At 54.1% G+C, this 20,140-nt stretch overlaps 1 protein-coding gene across 2 annotated transcripts in view; it reads left to right on the forward strand.

The window, feature by feature from the left end:
• MID2 (midline 2) overlaps window positions 1-20,140 on the forward strand; it is a 90,026-nt gene that overhangs the window by 57,880 nt on the left and 12,006 nt on the right. For both annotated transcript variants that reach the window (XM_010567098.1, XM_010567099.1), the window contains exons 3-7: window positions 4,486-4,593; window positions 13,113-13,261; window positions 13,781-13,908; window positions 14,967-15,110; window positions 19,474-19,635. In XM_010567098.1, the coding sequence (XP_010565400.1) occupies window positions 4,486-4,593; window positions 13,113-13,261; window positions 13,781-13,908; window positions 14,967-15,110; window positions 19,474-19,635 (691 nt within the window). The remainder of the gene's footprint in view (window positions 1-4,485; window positions 4,594-13,112; window positions 13,262-13,780; window positions 13,909-14,966; window positions 15,111-19,473; window positions 19,636-20,140) is intronic.

Consider the following 20,140-nt stretch of genomic DNA (forward strand, 5'->3'; position numbering starts at 1 on the left):
AGGGTTTTGGGGGTGACAGTGCTGTGGGGGTAGGATAGGGTCCTCTGCTCCATCTCGGAGCTGGGTTCCTGCTGCCTGGGTGTGGAGGAGGAAGTTTGTCTGTGTGTGAATCGCGCCTTGGGCTCAGACGATGTTCCTCATTCCTTCCCGAGCCGCAGTGCGAGCTCTTCCCAGGTTTGAGTGTTACCATTTGCTTTTTATTGGAGGGCTATATTGTCCCTAGCACATTTCCCACACACACACTGAGAAGGGTGAAGTATTCCCCCCACACACTTACGTCTAAAAGGTCTCCCCATGCCCAGCTTTCCTACAATTGTAGCACCTGCCGAGTCTTCACCCCCAAATGCAGCATTTACCTGGGAACTAGTTCCTCCTAATAAAAGTGGTTTGGCCAGTATCTAGCTGTGCCTGAGCCAGGGCTTTTGCCAGCAGAGCTGTGTTGGTCTGAAATCCCGCCTCTGTGCTCTGCTGGCACTTTGGGGCTGGGAGCCTGGCCTGGAAATGCTCCTTTTTGGGCAGTAGGCAGCTGGGGAAAGGGACTGTGGTGGCCTCTGCAGCTTCATCTGCCTTCAGTCTCCCAAAGCATGAGTGCTGGCTGAGCTGCAGATTTCTTGCCCTGCGTAGGTTTTCAGATTTAGGATTAATTTAATGAGGAGCCCAGGATTTTTGCTTGGCATGCCAGGCTGGAGGGTGAGCCTGGCACTTGCTAAAGGACCTCCCCTGCTTCTCCTCCTGCTGTTGTTTTTGCAGTCCTGGCACCCAGGGCTCCCTCCTGCCAGCAACAGCAAGCGTCGTGGCTGCAAACAGTTGCAAAACAGTCCTGATTTTGTGCTCCTGGGGAATTCGAGTGATGGCCTTCTCTGTCTGCACTTGTGCCTCCAGGGGCGAGCGTGCTGCCAGCATCCTCTGTGACAGCCTGGGTTGCAAGGCAGCGCCGTCGCCTTTGCTGTCGCCAGCACAGATTGCTGCAGGCTCCAAACCCTGGGTCTGATTTCCCTTCTCTGCTACCTTGCAGCAGATTTGGAAGATCATCCGCTGTTTTTTCTCAGTGGAGTTATCTTTGCAGACCATCAGCTGTCTCCCACTTCAGTGTTGCATAATCTGCTGGCCAGGTTTAAAAAAAGATCTTGTATCAAATGTGTTTAACTCTGGGTTGCCTTCAGACTTCTCCACCGTTTCGCATAGCTTTGAGAGTACAAAATGAAGAAAACCTACTTATGTCCTCCAGTACACTGTTTAACTTAAGTGATAGGCCTCAATTCCCCTTCTATAAAGTGTATCCCCCCTTTCCTATCCATCTTCCCAAGCATGCTGGTCTTTCCTGGAGACAGAGGACTGAAACCTCTGCCTGTGCTTTCACTGCACTCTTTGCATGCCTTCCTTTCAGCTTTAAAATTAAAAAAAATAAAAAAACCCCTGTGTATTTGAAGCCTGAAAAGGGGGTCCAGCAGGGATTAATTAGCTTAAATTAAGCAGGACACATGCAGCTTTTTTTGTAGGAGCAAGCTACTGTTTCCTTCTGCCTCTTGCGGCTGATGCCATGCTCATCTCTGCTCATTCAAGGGGCAGGGTGGGACCTCCCTGTGTCCCCAGCATGCTGACCCCCCACTACCTGCATCCTAATCATCCTGTCTCTCTGAAGGGCACACTCTCCACCTTCCTGCCAGCAGCACCCGCTCAAGTTTACCTGGAGGAGCTGCAATTCAGACAAATCCTCCAGCATCTCAGCTTCTGATCACCTTGGGGAGGGCTCCTGCTCTCTAAGGTCCCCAGTGTCCTACCCGGTGCTGCTGGCACACGCCTGGCGCCTGCGTGGCAGAGCCTGGCTGGGCACCGATAGCTCCTGCACCCGCAGCAGTGATGTCTGTGCAGAGGGACCGATGGACTTGGGAGATCGATGAAGAAGGAAATCATCAATGGATCTCCTGCTTGGGCTTCTCTGCTCTTCTTTGAAGTCTTATGGGACAAGTCTGCCATCATGTCCTGCTGCCATCTCTTGCTGTCCCCCACGCTTGTCTTGGCCAAGGAGTGTGGCTCTGTAGCCTGGGGTGATGAGGGTTTACTGGTCCTCGATGATCTCAAGTAGCATCTTCCAGAGCAAAGCTTCAGAATCGGTTGCTCAAGAGTCCAAGCTAAATGGAGGAGCCTCACATGCTGGTCTCCCCTGTTTGCAGCATCTGTCCCTTCAAGACCAAGGAGCTTGAGTGTCATCTTGCTGCTTTCCCCAAAAGCACGTTGAGAGCCACACAGCCTGCTGGCAATGCCCTGTCTGCCTGGTGGGTATCTTGCTGGTCAGCAGGGGAGCATGTGTGTTCTCCCCGTGGTCATGTTTTGGTAGATCCTAAGCAGCAAAATTATCATCCTGGCCAACTGTCCACATGGCAGAGGCCACAGGGAGACCAGACCTGGTCTGGAAGAGACCGCATCATGTCCAAGGTGGTTTGCAATAGCTGATCAGACCTGAAGGTGACTTTTGGAAAGCTCTGGCCAGTCTGATTGTGTCATCTTCAGTCCCCTGCTGGGACTGACCCAGGTGCCCAGGTCTACACAAGGTCTCCTCATCTCCTGGCTCAAGTCCCTCCTCTTGGTGCAGTGATTCTGGAGGGCAGGGTGGGAGGAAGAACGGGTTGTGCTGTGTAGCAGGTTGTATTTTTTTTGCCACTGAACCATAAATACCAGGAACGAGGTTAGGGAGGGAGAAATACCAGCAGCAGCCTGGAAGATGGCTGTGATCATGGAAGTGCTGTTTGATGCTCGCTCCGTTACTCTGCTGGGGGCCGGTCCAGCCGAAGCTGCGTGTCTCGCATTGGGAACGGTGGTTAGGAGGGGATGGTGTGGGGAGGAGAATTATGGGTTTGAGCATCACCAGGCTTCCCTTATTGTGAGCCCAGAACAAAATCCATTAGGGGATGGTGCCCAGTTTAGGAAGTGAACTGCAAGCACGGTAAGAAATTTGCCTTGAGCTGGAGAAAGCTTAAAGATTTATTGCAGTCTGGGCACGCATCCTGCCAAACCTTTGCACTATGAAGAAATGGGGCTTTTTGGAGCAGCAGGTGCTTCCAGCAGCATCCGGTACATTTTTATTGTTTTAGGGGGAAGATGGCTATTTGTAAAAGGCTTTGCTCGGAGAGAGACTCCCAAGGAGCACTCTGTGACCACAAGGCACTGTAAGCACTGTGCTGTGGCTGAAAATAAGGGCAATGGAGGCATCTGTGGAGCCCAGGGCTGCCACCCTGCCTGCCTGCCTGGCCCTGCCTGCTGGGTTGGCAGCACCAGCGTGGCATGGCCAGCGGCTGCCCAGCTTCCTTGCTCTGTGGGCTGAAAGCTCCAGTGCTGGAGCCCTGCCAAGAGCATCCTGCAGCACCAGGAAGGGGAAGATTTTTCCTCCCCGGGGCCCTGCACCATGCTGCAGAGCTTGGGGCTGCAGCTTGGCACAGCGAGCGGCTGGAGCACAGGTGGGATGGCTACACTAGCCCAACTTGCCCATAGTTGTTGCTGCCCTGAGCCGGTTCAGCCCCTTCATTAAGACCCCACACGGTGTTTCCTGATGTGCCCTTTGCAGCCGTGCAGCTCCCCACAGGCTCTGCCTGCGCTCCCTCCCTCTGCCCATGCCGAGTGGTTGCTTTCAGTCTCACTTCTGCAGATGCTTTGAAGTCACGGCCACCCTTGCTCTTCCAAGCAGGGCACTCATTCATTTTTAAGCCCCTTCTTGCTTTAACTAGCACACGGGCACTGCCTCGGTGTAGGTGCATGAGAGAGCTGCGAGTTTCGCTCAGGAGGGGAGGCCAGTGAAGCTCGCTGCTTCTGCAAGAAGCCTGTGCTGCTCACCTCGAAGCAGGATGGCTAGGGCAGGGTAACCTCCAGCTGCCCCATAGCCGAGGGCAGGATGGGGTTCACTTGGGAGTGCCGAGAGCAGCCCAAGCGGTGCGGCTGTGTCTGTGCAGAGCACCCAAAAACATGCAGCCTGCCCAAGGAAGGGAGGTGGAGAGATCCCTGAGCATCCCTGTGCAGGGTGGGCACAGGCCAGTGCTGGGTGTCAGCGCTGTCCAGTGGTACCCAAGTTTTGCTGGAAAGCTATGCAGCTGTGGCTGCGGGGGCTTGCTGCTCCTGGGCTGCCACCTCCCCACAGCCCATGCTCCGGGTCTCAGGGAGGGGACGGCACCTATGGAAGAGCATGTGCCCCACAAGCCACCCAGTGCCGACTTTGGACATGCAGCAAAGAGGGCTTCACATCCTCCTCTGGCCTTTTTCCTTCCTCCAGCTGGGGTGGCAATGGATGCAGGTGAGCCAGCCTGCTTCTGTCTGCGTTGCGGGGCTGTTATCTCCTGCCCAGCTCAGCCCCTGGCAGCCAGCAGACCTGGGGCCCAGCATGGAGGATATACATCACATCCCTCCTGGTCTGCACTGGGAGAGCTGCAGGGCTGCTGGGCTCAGGGATGAGTGTGTCCCCTCCTGACGGCGTGTGCTTTTGCTGTTCCTGGCCAGGTGAACACGGCCATGCATGAGGCCAAGCTGATGGAGGAGTGTGATGAGCTCATGGAGATCATCCGCCAGCGCAAGCAGGTCATCGCCGTCAAGATCAAGGAGACGAAGGTAAGGAGGGCCGGCTCGTGCATCCAGGGTTCGAGGGTCCCCTCCTGCGCCTGTGGGCTGGCTGCTGCAGGGTCTGCCCTTCCTCTCCGGGCACAGCCCATCAGTTTGGCAGCCTGTGGTGCTGGGATGTCCCAGCTGTAAGCAGAGGGGCTGCTAGCAGCATGTGTTGCCTTGCCTGTGAAGGAATTGTTTTGGGCAGCCATCGGTGCACGCACCTTCGCCTCCCTGCCGCCCCAAATGGTGTGCAGGTCTGGGTGTCCCTCACTGCTGCTGTCCCCAGGGCTCTTCCACTGCAGACAGGGCACATGCTTGACGTGGCTGGAGGAGGGAAGGAACATTGATTAGCATGACACATTAGTGCAGTTTCTTGGATTGGTCCAGACAGCTTCCTCAGGGCTTTTCTAACACGGTGGTGCTAATGTAATAATGTAGAATTAATATTGAAGGGCCATCTGAGCCCCACACTGCAGGTAAAGGAGAGGCTACACACTCTGCATTGCAGCATAGCCATAGGTGAGCTGGTTTCTCACCCTTTTCTTTGGGGGGGTGTTTGGACCCTTCCTCCACTGGTTCCACGTGTTCTGGCTTTTCCCAGTGGTTTCTGTGCATTGGAGAGAGGCTGGAGGGATTGGCTGTAGCTCTGAGCGGCGTCCACAGGAGTTTACAGTGCACATGCACAAGCCCTTCACCTTTCTTACTGAGCTTGAACGTGTGTTAGGGACCAGCTCTGCATCCATCACAGTGCCAATAGCTAAGCTGGGGAGCAGCATCGCCCCAGATCAAACTTTTTCCAGGAAGAGTTTTGGGAGCAGGTTGTGCTGCATGCATATGCAAGAGAGGCAAGCAGCCTGACTCTCAAGACACCCTTGGCAGGAGTGGAAGCTTTAAAATGCCTGCTTTTATCCCAGCCACTTCAGGGAACATGTTTTGTGTAACGGTGCCTTCTGCTGGTCCATCTGTCTGTCTGCCTCTCACTTCCCACCTTCTTCCCCTAACATCTTTTGACCATGTTGTCCAGTTTCAGCCATACTTAGCAGGGAGCTGGATGTCTCAAAGATGTTATTTTCCTACAAATTGGCAGCTGGGGAGAGGAGAGAGGTCCTGATTAGTGCCCAAAACCATCAGCAGAAGCAATGCTCGGTTGCTTATACGTTGCTGGGATAGGAGCAGTGGGCTTGTGCTCACATAGCTGCAAACCCAGCACCGCACCAGTGGGAGATGGATGTGGGGACGGTGGTACTAGTGGTACCAGGGAGGGGACTGGGTTTGGTTTCCAAAGCTCCCCCAAAACTGGAATAAGCCTCTTTGCCAGTGAAATTGGGCTGGAGATGGAAACTTGCAGGTTTGCAGCACAGCAATGCCTCTCTGTAGCCTCTGTGCTGCCGGCACTGACTGCGGGGAGGCTGGGCAGGTTTCCTCCATTGCTTTCGACACCTCTGAGCAACAATTTCCAAGTGTGAACGGGAAACAGCCTTTCCGAGGAGCCCCAGCCGCAAACATTGGAGTTTAAAAAGCTCCAGACACAGAAGAAAGGAGGAAGTGCTGAAGACTGTGCCTGGTTTGAAGTGCTTCAACTGCAGAGTGAGAAATACTGCTTTCCTGCTGAATTGCCATTTGGTTTTCCATTTGTTCTGGGCTGCCTTTCCTGACAAATGGCCCAACGGATGCATGGAAGAGCCTGATCACGGTGGCACACGGCATTGGAAAGAGTGGCAGTCCTTGGCCTGGGACGGGGCAGCCAATTCCTCCCAGGACTGCTGTGGTAGCTGTGAGATGGAGCTCCTCCACCTCCACAAGGCAGCGAGAGAGATGTAAGGACCGGAGCAGCAGCCTGAAGTTTGTGCGTGGTCATGGGTGCGAGCGAGGATGCCAGACGAGAGTGCCTGGAGAGTGACACCTGCCATGCCCAGCCTTTAGGTATCTTTTATTCCAGTAATGCTAAAAAAGAGCTCTCCCTGGATGCATCACATGCATGTCTTTGGAAACCCACCAGAGATCGGATACTGAGGAACCCATGTGCGGCTCCAAGCTGGGCTCGCATCTTGCAGGGCTTCAGGTTCGTGCTCTGCCGGGACTCGGATACCACCACCCATGAGACTGGGCAGCACCCCGTGGTGAACGTGGCACCGAGGCAGTGGGGATACTTGGGAAGGACCCAGGAGGCATTGAAAATCGTCAGGGAGGTTGTGAGAGGAGGAGCGGGAGGGAAGCAGGCAGCTGGGCTGCCCTGAAGAGCACTCTGCCACGGCGCAGATCCGGCCGGCGGGTGCCAGCGCTCACGTCGCCTGCTCAGGACGCTGCCGGTGCTGGTGTCGCAGCCCAGCCCCGGCTGGCCTCGGGCCAGGGCATCTGCACCTCCTTCTCCCTTAGGCACAGTGGAGGCATCGCCTGGGATTAATGCCGCAGGCTGTGGTCGTTGCGGGGATGTGGCTGAGGAGAGCTGGGTCTGGGCACGCCAGTGGCTCCTGGGAGTGACTGTAGCAAGGGCAGGGGCTCTCCTGCCTCTCCCTGCCTGAGGCTGACAGCTACTGCACAGCTCCCCAAGTCCTCCCGTGAAACAAAAGTCATCTTATTTCTCTTCCTTTTTCTCCTTTTGATAATTTTTTTTCTGACAAGGCTGGTTGTAAAATGAACCATCCATCAGCCCATTAAGCCCCAGCAGGAGAATAGCTTCCTTGTGCAAATAGCCATTTTGAGCTGTGCCTGCCTGCTGCTAGCGAAGATGAGCTCGTGCTCCTCCCCGCTACGTGCCGCCAGGGCACAGCTTGCTGCGGCGTGCTGCTCCCTGCCCTCTCCCCCCGACGCCGACCCCTGGGATGCTCCCTAGGGTGGCAGCCCTCCCTGTCCCTGAGTCTTGGTGCTGGGGCCTTGGGGGTTGCAGAACTCCTGACCAGCCTGAGAGGATCCCCCCAGACCCCAGGGCTCTGGATGGACCTGTCCCTTGTGCTTTCTGTCGCGGGTTCTGACTCCCTTGTTTGGATGCCTTTCATCCAAGCCAACATCTTCTTGCTCACTAATAATCTTGCCGGTGTGCCGGGAAGTGAGGAGGACACAAGAAGCAAATGGCAGTGGCTATGGAGCGATCCATGCCATCGTTTAGATGCTGTGTTGCTGGCTTTGTTCACGCATGTCTTATCCTGTAAGGTGGCCAACTCTCCACATGGCTTCCCCCAGCCCTCCCCAGACCCTGGCACTGGGATGGACCAGGTCTCCATGGGATGCTCTCCTCAGAGGTGGGAAGTGCAGCGGGGTGGCTTGGTGAGGGGCAGGATCCCAAGGCAGCCACGCTTTCAGCCCTACCTTGCTGGGAAGAGGCCAGGAGAGTTCGGGTTTAGGGGTGATTGCCACTTATTGCGTATCAGGAGGGGAAAGCACCATCCAGCTTCCTTGGCCCTTTGAAGGGTGCAGCCCTTGGGTGCCAGCTCTGCTGCCCCGAGGGAGAGATTGGATATTTGGTCCCACCACTAAGACTGGGCTTTGGGGTTTTTCTCACAAACCGATGTGCCCTGAGCACTTACCCTGTGGGCTGCTAGTCCTAACTACAGAAGAGTCTAGCAGCAGTGACCACAAACCCTCAGCAGGATGCACAGTAGAGAACAGGGGCTCTTAGCCCACCCGCTGTCGGGTAAAGGACGGCTGTATTGGGAGAGGCTTGAACAAAACTGAAGTCTTCTCTGTCATCTGCTGGCCAGGAGGCCCTTGGAGGTGGCTCTGTGCTGGGGCAGTGGGAAGGGATGCCATCCAGAGAGATCTGGACAGGCTGGAGGAGTGGGCCCATGTGAACCTCATGAGGTTCAACAAGGCCACGTGCAAGGTCCTGCATCTGGGTCGGGGCCATCCCCAGTATCAATACAGGCTGCGGGATGAATGGGTTGGGAGCAGCCCTGCTGAGAAGTACTTGGGGATGCTGGTGGGTGAAAAATTGGACATGAGCCATCAATGCGTGCTCACAGCCCAGAAAGCCAACTGTGCCCTGGGTGCGTGGCCAGCAGGTCGAGGAAGGGGATTCTCCACCTCTACTCAGCTCTGGTGAGACACCTCTGGAGCTCTGCATCTGGCTCTGGGGTCCCCAGCACAAGGAGGACGTGGACCTGTTGGAGTGGGACCTGAGGAGGCCACAGAAATGGTCTGAGGGATGGAACCCCTCTGCTAGAAGAAAGGCTGAGAGAGTTGGGGTTGTTCAGCCTGGAGAAGAGAAGGCTCCGCAGGGAGACCTTATTGTGGCATTTCAGTAGGTAAAGGGGGCTTCTGAGAAAGATGGAGAGAGAGTTTTTACCACTGGATCAGGTTTCCCAGAGAAGCTGTGGATGCCCCATCCCTGGAAGTGTTCAAGACCAGGTTGAGGTTGAGCAATCTCATCTAGTGAAAGATGTCCCTGCCCACGGCGCGGGGGTGGACTAGGTGGTCTTTGAAGGTCCCTCCCCACCCAAACCCTTCTGTGATTCTGTGTTTGCATACAACCTCGAGCCCCGTGGGACCTGGGGGGGACGACATTGCCAGGGCCATGGGGAGCGAGGCCAGGTTTTGCAGGACAACCCCAGGAGCGTTTTGGGCACGTGGCAGCTTGCAGGGCCCTGGCAGGAGTGTTTCTGAATTCACAGTGTTATTTATTTGCTGTCACTGTAGTTCAAACTACATTTGAGCATTAAGTCAATAGCAAGTCAGAGCCTGTGACTTCTTGCTGCGGTGGAAGCAGGCTGCACATCTTGTCCTGATAACAGCAGTGGCAACAAATCCAAGTGTCATGTGGCTTAACAAGCACTACCTGCTTCGTCTGGTCCTGCTCCTGGCCACCGGCACACCAGCCCTGCACGTGTATGTGGCTGTGTGTCTGGGAGCTGGCCAGCCTCTGCAGGGGGAGCGGAGTGATTAAACCACGGTGATGTGATGTGCTCTGCTCCCTTCTTCCCTCTCCCCCACTCCTCTGCCTGCTCCCATTGTCCAGCTCCTTCTGGGCTTGTGGCTCTGTGCTGAGACCCGTGGCCATGGCATGGTCAGCCCCATCTGGGATCTTTGTGGGTGCAAGGAGACGCTGCAGCCCAGCATCACTCTGTGGGGACATGGGGCTGGGAGCTGACACCCTCCAAAAGCCCGGGAGAAGGAAGAGGGATAACGTGTGGGGTTCCCTTGTACCTTGGTCACCTAACAGCTCTGCCATCTCTGCTGACAAGTGACAGCTGCCTGGCCACATGTCGTCACCTCCCGGGTTTAACCTGAGCTTCCTCGCTGCTTGAACGGAGCCAGCACAGGGCTGGCTGGGGTAATAAATCTCATGGGATGGGTGCCGGGGTCCAGCAGGTGTTTCTGCCGAATGGCTGGAGCAGGCAGGTACTAGGGGCATCCTCACGTCTGGTGGGTGATGTCCTCATCTGTGCTGGCAACGCAGCGGGCGCTTCCCAAGGGATGCTTCACCCCGGGTGCCTTTGCAGAGCTCATGGTGCTGGCTGGAGGACGCCCAAATGTCCTCACCTTGCTGGTAATTCACCCCGAGGTCCCCTCCTGCTGCAGCCCAGCATGCTGCTCTGTGGCCGGCACTGGAGTGGGTGCAGCCAGGTGGGTGCCGTGCTGGTCATGCAGGGGTCCGTTGGCTGGCACCCAGCCGTGTCGCAGGGTGCAATGGAAACCCTCAGGTGTTTGGGGGGGATGCAAAGCACGGCTTTTTCTTGGCTTGAGGTGCTCGGAGCTCATCTGTTGGCTTTTCACCCTTGGTCTTGTCTATTTTGAGCTCCTGCAGAGGTGCCAGGGGCCACGGTTGCAGCCGTGCAAGGGGAGCAGGGCCCTGCTGTCTGCTGGGGGATTAGCACGCTACTTAATTGTAAATGCACTGACAGCGCTGATACCTCGGAAGAACAGCTCGAGCAGCCTCCCGTCACCTCTGGGAGCTCCTGCTCTTGTTTCCTGATGGATTTTCAAACCGCAGACGGGGTGGGGGGTGTGTGGATTGACAGCGTGCTGCAGGGCAGCGCTGGCGAGTGAGGAGAGGAGCTGCCACACGAGCAGCTCTGGGAGCCGCTGTCACGGCGGCTTCACGAGGCTTGCAAAATACCTTGCTCCTTCGTTAAAAACAGGAAACAAGGAAATAATCGGAAGGCGTGCAGCTGAGCAGCACAACGTACTAGCTGGTCCTTTTGGAGGTGGGCTGGGAGAGCTGCGGGTGATCATATGGAGCAGAGAGGACACTGTTAAATCTGTGCCTTTGCATTCTCACAGGATGAGTCCAGCATGATGCTTGGTTGCAAGTCTGTGCTAAATAAGTGAGAGGAAACGGCGCTTCTCTGGTTGGTGCCGCGGGCATGCTCCTGGAGGACTGCTCGTTTCATTTTAAGATACATTTGTGCAATGTTCAGGAGAGCCTCGTGTGGGATGCGGCTGCAGAGCACAGGGCAGAGGTCTGAAGTGGGATTTATCATTTTAGAATCTGCTGTTTGAGGTACTCCCGGCCAGGCTCCATCTGCTGAAATTTGCTTTCCCCTCCCCTGAGTGTTTGTGGGGTCCTTTGCTGCAGATGCATGCAGGAACAGGGCAGTGGGAATTTATATTTCATTAGCGAGTGCCTTGTTGCCCCTCTCAAGTTGCTTTTCCAGATACAGAATTACTTCCAGCTTGGCTGCCAACGCAATTCCCAGTGTGCTGATTCCGCCTCCTTTCTTCTGTGTCTTCTCTGGTGCCGATGTAGGATCCAGGACTGCTCCTCCTAAATCAAAATATTGTCTCTGGCACCAGCGGAACATCAGACAGCCAGAACAATGGTACAGCGGGTTTTAAACACATGGCATTGACCTCAGCCACCTCCAGCTCCTGGCTTTCCTGAGCTCCCCTGTGCTCCCAGCTTAAACAGGAGAACTACCCCCAAAATCTGTCAGCTCCTCTGTAACCTCCCTTTTCCCTCTGACCTGCTCAGCTCCTGGCTCATGTTTGAATTTTCCCATTTCCAGTGTGAAGCTATCCGGTCTCTGACAAGGCCCCATTGCTTCTGGGTTTCCAGCCCTTTACTCTCCTGCTCGGTGCCGTTCGTGCTCTTTGGGAGATGAAGGGATGCTGCAGGGTCTGAGCCCCGGGGCGACTGAGTTTTACCGGGGTGAAGTTGGTACCAGGGGTGGCTGCACACGTGTCTGTGTATTCACGTAGAGACAGGAGGGAATGAAGAGGGTTGCATCTCGTGGTTATTTTGTTGTTGGAGCTGTAGACCTTAATTGAGTAGACCCTACAGAAATATGGCCATTGCAATCCATGAGCAGCTTCAGAGATGACCTAGGGCTTGTGCCTGCCTTTCATTTACCTTCGCCCTGACTGCATGAAGGAAGTGGGAGTTTCAAAGGGGCTTTTCCTAGTGCTCCAGCACAGCTTTCTCCTGAGATATGGAGATTTTGTGTAAGAAATAATGTTTCTTCTGGTTTCTTTGCTCCACTCACTACTGCTGAGCACCAGTACTTTGCAGAAGAGAGAAGAGGTGCCATCAAACCTATTCTCTTTATTCCTTAATGGCTTGTTCAGTGCTGTCTTAAGCCATCAGTAAATATCTTCCACAGAGCTTTGCAGGGAAAAGACTGAAGTGCCAGAGGTGCTTTTCCATGGAGTCACTTCATGTCCCCTTTTGAACGGTGACTGGGCCAGGTCTGAGTTTCCACTGGACATGGCAGAGCCCTGAGCATGGGCTGTGCGGGACTCACAGGACACTTGTGTGGACGGAACAGAGCCTGTTCAAGCTGTGCGCCCTATTTTGGGGTGCAAATGAGTGCCTGGGCTGGTTTTTCAGCTCCTGCTTCCCTGTGTTGTGGGTAACTCCTGTCCTGTCTTACTGCAGCACCTCACCTTTAATTGCAGAACGATTTGCGGCTGCAAATGTGATGTTTTCCAGCAGCTCTGCTGGGGCTGAGCCAGCGTGAGGTTTCCTTGCCCTGTGCTGAATTGCTTTGCAGGAGTGTTCCACTCCCGGCCAAATCTACTGAGAGCTCGCACAGGGGGGATGACATTGTTTGCACAGGAGGACTGGAGAGAGGATGCATTGCTGTCCTGCTTCGGTCACACGTGGGACCCTGTCCTGGTTTTGGCTGGGATAGAGTTAACTTTCTTCCTAGTAGCTGGTATAGTGTTATGTTTTGGATTCATTATGAGAAGAATGGTGATAACACACTGATGTTTTCAGTTGTGGCTAAGTAGCGTTTAGACTAAGTCAAGGATTTTTCAGCTTCTCATGCCCAGCCAGCAAGAAGGCTGGAGGGGCACAAGAGTGAGTGAGTGGCTGCGTGCTGCTTAGTTACCAGCTGGGGTTAAATCATGACAGACCCTTAGAGCAGTCTGAAGGCTTTTCCCTGGGGCTTTCCCACCTGTAAGCAAAATTTAACATGGTAAGTGCACTGCTGCTGTCCCTCCCCAGAGCCTTTGGGGACATTTCCGTGCTGTTTTGCCACTCCTTGCTTCCCCTGAGCAGCCCCTGGCTTAGGATTTGGTTTCCTCTGTGCTCTTCAAGCTACATGCTGGCTTCTGAGCACCTTTGCTTCCCTCTGCTCCTCTCGCAGGTGATGAAGCTGCGGAAGCTGGCCCAGCAGGTTGCTAACTGCCGGCAGTGTCTCGAGCGTTCGACGGTCCTCATCAACCAGGCAGAGCACATCCTGAAGGAGAACGACCACGCGCGGTTCCTGCAGACGGCCAGGAACGTGGCCGAGAGGTGGGCTGGCCTGCTTGGCTCGGGACAACGATGGGATGTCGCTGGCATTGTCCCCTGGTCGCAGCTCCCTGCCCAGGGACGCCCCGTCCTCCCCCCTGCAGCCTTGTGGTGTGCTGCCCTCAAATAAACACGGGGCTTGGGGGGGTCGCCGCTTCCCATCCCTCGCAGGACACAAGTTGCATGGCAGGTCCTAACAAAGCTGAACATCTACTGTGGGAGCAAATATCATTCCATGGGGGGAAAGTGGTGGAAATGCCAATCCGAAGGGAGCTCGGGGGCCAGTCGGGGCTGGGATCCCCCAAGGATGGCGCCCCCCCCACCTCTCTGGGTACCTGTTCCCAGGCCAGGCCACTCTCCTGGAGCAGGAGCAGCAGTTAGTAGGTGCAAGCCGGTTTCCCAGCAGCATGTAATGTCCCTGTGAGGCTGCTCGCACCCTTTTAATCCCCCACCTCGCTGCTGCTGGGTGTCGAGAGCAGCGTGCACCCTGATGCGTATTGATGGTCTCTTCTTTTCTTTCAGGGTCGCCATGGCAACTGCATCCTCTCAGGTTCTGATACCAGATATCAATTTTAATGACGCCTTTGAAAACTTTGCTTTAGATTTTTCCAGAGAGAAGAAGCTGCTGGAGGGGCTGGATTATCTAACCGGTGAGTGCACAGACATGCAGACCACTGCCTGCGTCCTGTGTCTTCCCCGCAGCCCCCCCCCACGGCCCGCTGAGGGCTGGCAGGCGTATTTTAAAGCAAACTAGGTTGCCGCTCATTCTCACCGCTAAAAAATGCCTGGTCAGCTGTGGCAGAGCAGAGGTTTGTCATCAGGACAGTGACGTGTCCCCGTTCTCCTGTTGCACTCTGCCTCTCCTGGAGGACAGGTGGAAAAGTTCAGAAAGCAGGTGAAAAATGATGGTCTCCACGAGCTGGGGAGGAGGCTGATGCCCGTAAGGATCCAAGAGGGTGGATTACAGGGAGGGAATGGTGAATTAACCAATTATTGTACTTCTAATGCACTGCATGCTTTAACATTTCCCTTTTGCTGCCCTTTTTGTGGGTCTCTGGGTGCTAAGTTATGAAATCCTGCGGGCAGAGACTTTGCTGGGCCTCTTGGTGCTGCCTTGATGCCCGCAGCAGAGGCCGAATGCTGCTTTCGCCCTTGTCCGGGATGATGCGGGGTGTCCAGGAGCAGCCCTGCTGCAACCGACTGCCGCTGGACCGTGCTGTGTGCTGGAAAACCAGTGGGAGGGATGAAAGCTCCGGAGAAGCGAGGGCATCATTACTCGCCCAAATCTGATTTTCTTCATTGTGAAGCAGATCAGCTTGCAATGAAAGGTTAACGACAAACACGTGTCCAGAACAGTTATGGGACAAAATACTTACTCCACAACCAGTGCTGAGAAATAGGTGGATTTTGAAGTGGCTTCTCAGCTTGGTTCAGGGTGGGGGTGTCAGACCTGGTGGAGGCAGCAGTGAAAACCCCTCATTCTGGCACATCTGAAAACATGCTGGCCCCTGGATATTTTCTTGTCGCACTAAAAAGTTTAGTTAAGTGGGAAACACAAGGATAGATAAAATGAGACAGTTGTTTGTGTCAGGAGACTCTGCTCCCCTCACAAGCCCATCTCTATCCTTAAGCGAGCAAAAAAGCCCTAGGTATATTAAGAAAAGAAAGCACAAACTTACCAAAATACGTTATCTGTGATCTCCCGCAGCGCCAAACCCGCCGTCCGTCCGAGAGGAGCTTTGCACGGCCTCCCACGACACGATCACCGTCCACTGGATCTCAGAGGATGAGTTCAGCGTCAGCTCCTATGAGCTGCAGTACACCATCTTCACCGGCCAAGCCAACTTCATCAGTAAGTCACTGCATGCTACCTTGGTTTGGAGGACCATGGTCTGCTTCGGGACTAAAAAGGTTCTCGGGGAGAATCAGCAGGTTTAAAGGCTGGGAATTAGGGGAGGAAACTGCCACAAAGGATCCTCTGAGGACACCGCTCAGGGCTGTAATCAAAATGATGGAGGGCCACCCCGTGCTGGGGATCTGTAACTGAATTGTTTTGCCCTGCGCTTGGCGTCTGCAACCTCGGCTCGGTGAAGTGTGTGGTGCATTAGAGGGTCTCATCCATTTCACAGCTACCAGATCTGTACATCTCATACCGCGCGCTGGGATTGTACGGGCAGGGCAGTGCTGGCTGCTCTGTGGGCTGATAATTAAGAGTGATTTATGTACCCTCCGTAACAATATTGAGGCACATCTCCAGGTAATTTTTCCTGAAAATAACCGCCATACCTAATTATTTTTCCACACCACCACAAATTTGCTGGGTAGGAATGGGATTTGAGGACCGAGGAGGGCTCTCACTGATGGGTCTGTGGTGGTACCTAATCACTTAGGAAGTGCTGTGGTTGGACAGCAAGGAACCTGTGGCTCAGGTTGCAGCATCCAGCTCCTCTGGGAGAGCCTGGGCTTTCTGGATTTGTGAAATATGCTCAGTACATTTTCCATGCCGTGAGATCTTGTAGTGCAACAGGACAGCTTTAAAACAGTTTTACAGGGCTGAACCTGCCCCCAGGCTTGCCACAAGGTCAGGACAGCAACCTCTTAGATACAAAGCTCCCTCCTGGGTATTTGTTATTTGATGAAGACTATGGTAGTTACGGGGTTTTTAATATTTTACAAATATTTTAACAGTGCATTTAACAGCTGTCTCCACTGTTTGGGGAGGGAGGTAATGGGATCCAGAGACATCCGCGCAATGGATGGCTAGTTGTTCGCAGGGCACCCTCAGAGGCGTGGTGTGTGCTCAACCAGAGTGAGCAGGAGAAAGCGAGCTTGTGATTATGGTGACTTTGAAGGGATGCACTCTGCCCCTCATCCTGCTGCCTGAGTGCGATGGAAGACAGAAGCAGTGAAGGGAAAATAAGGTGGTTTTTTTGAGGAGGAAAACAGAGACTGTTGCAAACTGGGGGGAGGTAGAGCAACTCTGGCAAAGCATCGTTCTGTCCCGGTGACCTCCTGCCACTCTTCCGAATATCAGGACTGGAGGGGTTTTGCATTCTGGAGGAAAGTTAATTTGTGGGCTGGGTTATAGGAGAGAGTCCAGGGAAACTGCTTGTTTCATACAAGAAAAAAATATGGATGTTGTAATGGGAGAACAAAAATACAGCTTCCAGTTTGTCCGCCCTGAAGTAGTGCTTTGGAAGAGCACAGCATCCCCCAGCATGGCTCATGCAAGGAAGTTTTATTCCTGGTTTTTCTTAGTAGCACTTAACCATTGTAGGAAGTGCTGACAAAATGCTTCAGAGTGGACTTTTTGGGCCGCTGTCAGTTTATCTTGCTGGTCAGGAAGACATCGGTGCTGGAAGCGCAGTGTCACGGCACAGGAAGGCTGTTAAGTGCACTTTAAAATATGCAGGAAGCTGCCAGAGAAAGTTACTGCTTGCGACTTTCAAAGCTGATTAAACTTGTATCCCCAGCCTTTGCCCTCATTTTGGAAAACAAGATGATTTATTTCCTCTTGGTCAGAGGTTAGTTATGGGTACCCAGTGCTACAGCAGCTAGATTTCCCCTGCTCAGTTCTCCTCTCCTCCCCCAGCCACAACATGTTGTCTCCAGCGTTTTGTCCTTCTCTGAAAGCCCGGGAGAGCTCAGCAACCTCTTTGGCTCTGTTCTTAGATGGTCACCAGCCTCCATCTCCCCTGCACCTGCCAGCTGAGTAGAAAACGTGAACCGTGCTGGTGTCACTGGGTTGTTTAGGTGGGGAGGGACCTGAAGGTCTTTGCACCAGCTCTGCGTAAGCCGGGCCGACTTAGGGTCGGGTTGCTCAGAGCTTGCTTCTTGAGTATTGACCATCTCCAAGGATGGAGAGTCCCCAGCTCTCAGGGCCCTGCTCCAGAGCTTCCCCACCCTCAGCTAGAAAGTTTTTTCCTTACTTAACCAAGATTTCCCCCGCTGCAAATTGTGCCCTGGCACTGGGGCTGTGCCGGGGGAAGGGTCTGGCTCCCTGTTCTCCCCATATGCCGCCTTGGGCGCATGGCTTGGACTCCAATCCATCGAGGAGCTTGGGAATTAGTCACCTACCCACCTTTGGGGCTGTGCGGGTTTGGCACAGGCATTAGGGTGGGGGCTGTGGAAACTGCAGGGGCTATGAACAGCAAGGGCAGCTCTGGAAGAAAGCCCAGAGGGGCACACGCCAGGAATATCTTCCTTGGCCAGCTTTGGTAGCTCTTCATAGAAGGAGTAAAGAAAACATCCGTTAACATCTCAAAGGAGAAAATGAATAATACATTGTCACTTGAAATAACACAGTTGGGTCTGGGTGATGAGAGTGTTTGAGTCCTGGCTGAACTCATGCATGAAGAGACACTGGAAATAGTGCGCTAGGACTCACCTAGCAGGAGCACGAGGAGGCTTCCCATGAAAGGAGATACCTTTTTCAAAGATTACACAGTTGGCCAGTGGAAACCATCCCCTTCACACTCTCTTTAAAGCCAAGAGCTCGGCAGGAGTTGGACATTTTTATGGATGACGAAAGCTGCAATAAAAAGGATTTTTTTTAAGCTTTGGCAAGGATAGAAGCCTTCAGTCTTCAAGGCCAACCCCTTCTTGGTTGTTTTGGGAAAGAAACCTGCTTGGGAGGCCAAATCATTCCCAGACTGTCATCTTCCAGCCACCTTCTCCTTTCTGATGAAGGATCCAAAGCTGGTCCTTATCTGCAGGGAGATAACACCTACCAGTGCTTGGCTGAAAGCTGTGTGCTCCGATGAAAGCAGCTCTGCGTGTAGGATGCAATTGGTATCACAGCTGTTTTATTTTCTACTTCAAATAACATTGCTCTGCTCCCCTAGGCCATTTCCACGTATATTTTAAACCAAATCCAGGCTGACAATGACTGCAACCTGCCCTTGTCCTCCAGCTGAGCAAGCCACTGGAAATAAACAAACACCCCAATGTAAGCCTTAAAAGAGGAGGTGTGGAGCGTTTTCCAGGTTCCTGCCTTCCAGCCGTGTGCACGTGTGCTGGCAATAGGAGGCTAAAAACCCTCCTCCAGTCACCCTTAATTCACAAACCGCTCCTCACGTATCGTCTCGCCCCTCGCCTCCAGACCTGCTGGATCCGAGAAGCCTCCAGATACTGCTTCTGAGCTTCCTCCTTATTCTTCTTTTGGTTTAAAGCAACAGTCCCATGTTGTGGTAGCTGCCCCAAAGCCGTTTTCAGAGAGCCCAGAGCTGCTGCGTGCTGCAGCGGGTGGTCCTGGGCACTTGCTGCCCCCGGCCCGTTGGTGCCAGCACTGGAGGTTGCTCCTGAAACCCGCAGCATCCTTTTCCCCCAGTGCTGGCTGCTCAATGTACTTGTGCAGTCTGCAGGTTATTCTCACCCCAGCCGTGCCGGTGGCAGTAGCAGCATCTGTGGCACCATGTAGGGTTTTCTCCTTTCCTGGAGCATTGTGTCATCCCACCTTAGATACAACACTACATTTTCAGTATGTGCTGGGCCCTGCAGCTCTGGCAGTGGAAGCCACTGCAGTGTTAGGGCTTAGTGCCTCCAGGGTCTTTGGGCTCTTAATTCCTTTCCATTTCTAGAAAGATTTTAGGCTCCTGAATGTTTTCCAAGCATCCCTTTGCTGGGAGCTGTAATTGTCTTGGAACCACTTGGCAGACCAGTCTACACAGGGAGACGAAGCATCAGCATCCCTTGGACCTGGATTATTGCTTCCCACCCCGAAGCACTGAGTGCTATGCAGGAGGAGGATTAGAGTGCAAACATGTCCCTTCCTGCTGCCAGCATTGCATATTGCAGCCCCCAGAGCAGTGGGGAGGTTGTCCTGCAGGAGCGAAGAAATGTGAGAGGATGATGGTGGGCATCGCTTTCTCCCAGCTACCGGCAGCTGCCTGTGCCATCTGCCCTGGCTGGAAGGTTGAATTCCTTTCTCTCTGCACCCTTTCCCCATCACTTCCCACGGCGGCATCTTGAGATGCCAGCGCCCCACCCCTGGCTTTGCCTTACCAAGCATTGCCTTTATGTGATAATAAAAAAGGCTCTTTGAGTTGCTGGGGTTTATCATCTATGGAAATTTTCCTGCAGGTGCTCTTAACTCTCAGGCAGGCAGTAAATCAGCCTAAGGGATGTGTGGTCAGTGAGCTCTGTGTTAGCAGCACATGGTCTTTGTATTCTGACCTTTCCTGTGAATAAATCTTCCCCCCTCTCCTGTACCGCAGGTCTCTACAACTCCATGGACAGCTGGATGATTGTCCCCAACATCAAGCAGAACCACTACACCGTCCACGGGCTCCAGAGCGGCACCCGCTACATCTTCCTCGTCAAGGCCATAAACCAGGCGGGCAGCCGAAACAGCGAACCCGCCAGGCTCAAGACAAACAGTACGTGCCCGGGCGCTCGCCTTGCCTTGGTGGGTGGTGGGAGAGCAGCTCCATTGGCGCTCGAGTCCAAAGGGGTTTGGCTGAGCCGCTCCCTGCGAGCCCACAGTTGCTGGCAGTGTGATGGAGGCCCCCGGGCTATTTAAATTATTTAACATGTCCGTCTTACTCGGTGTCTCAGCTACTTCCCTGCCTTGAGGGATGGTCTCCTGCTACCCCACGCAGTGCCTGGGGCTCCCATCAGCTCTCTGCTCCTGTCGGCACCCATCTCTATGGGTTCCTGGGGCAGCTGGGGTTTTAGGAGATCATGAAGGTCCATTTCTGGTCACTTTACATCACTGGGCTTTTGGGGGCTGGTGTATGGAGTCCCCGGGCAATTGTGTGCTTGTGCGTGGCTTTACTTACAGGCCGTTGCAATTCTGGGGAGTCACAAGGAGATTGAAAAGTGTCTGTGTGGTAGTGGATGGGGCTTTGCAGCCGCACGCAAAGCAGAAAAGAAGTTGTGCTT

The sequence above is a fragment of the Haliaeetus leucocephalus genome, unplaced genomic scaffold (assembly GCF_000737465.1).
Source record: "Haliaeetus leucocephalus isolate CR32 unplaced genomic scaffold, Haliaeetus_leucocephalus-4.0 Scaffold226, whole genome shotgun sequence".
Lineage (NCBI taxonomy): Eukaryota > Metazoa > Chordata > Aves > Accipitriformes > Accipitridae > Haliaeetus > Haliaeetus leucocephalus.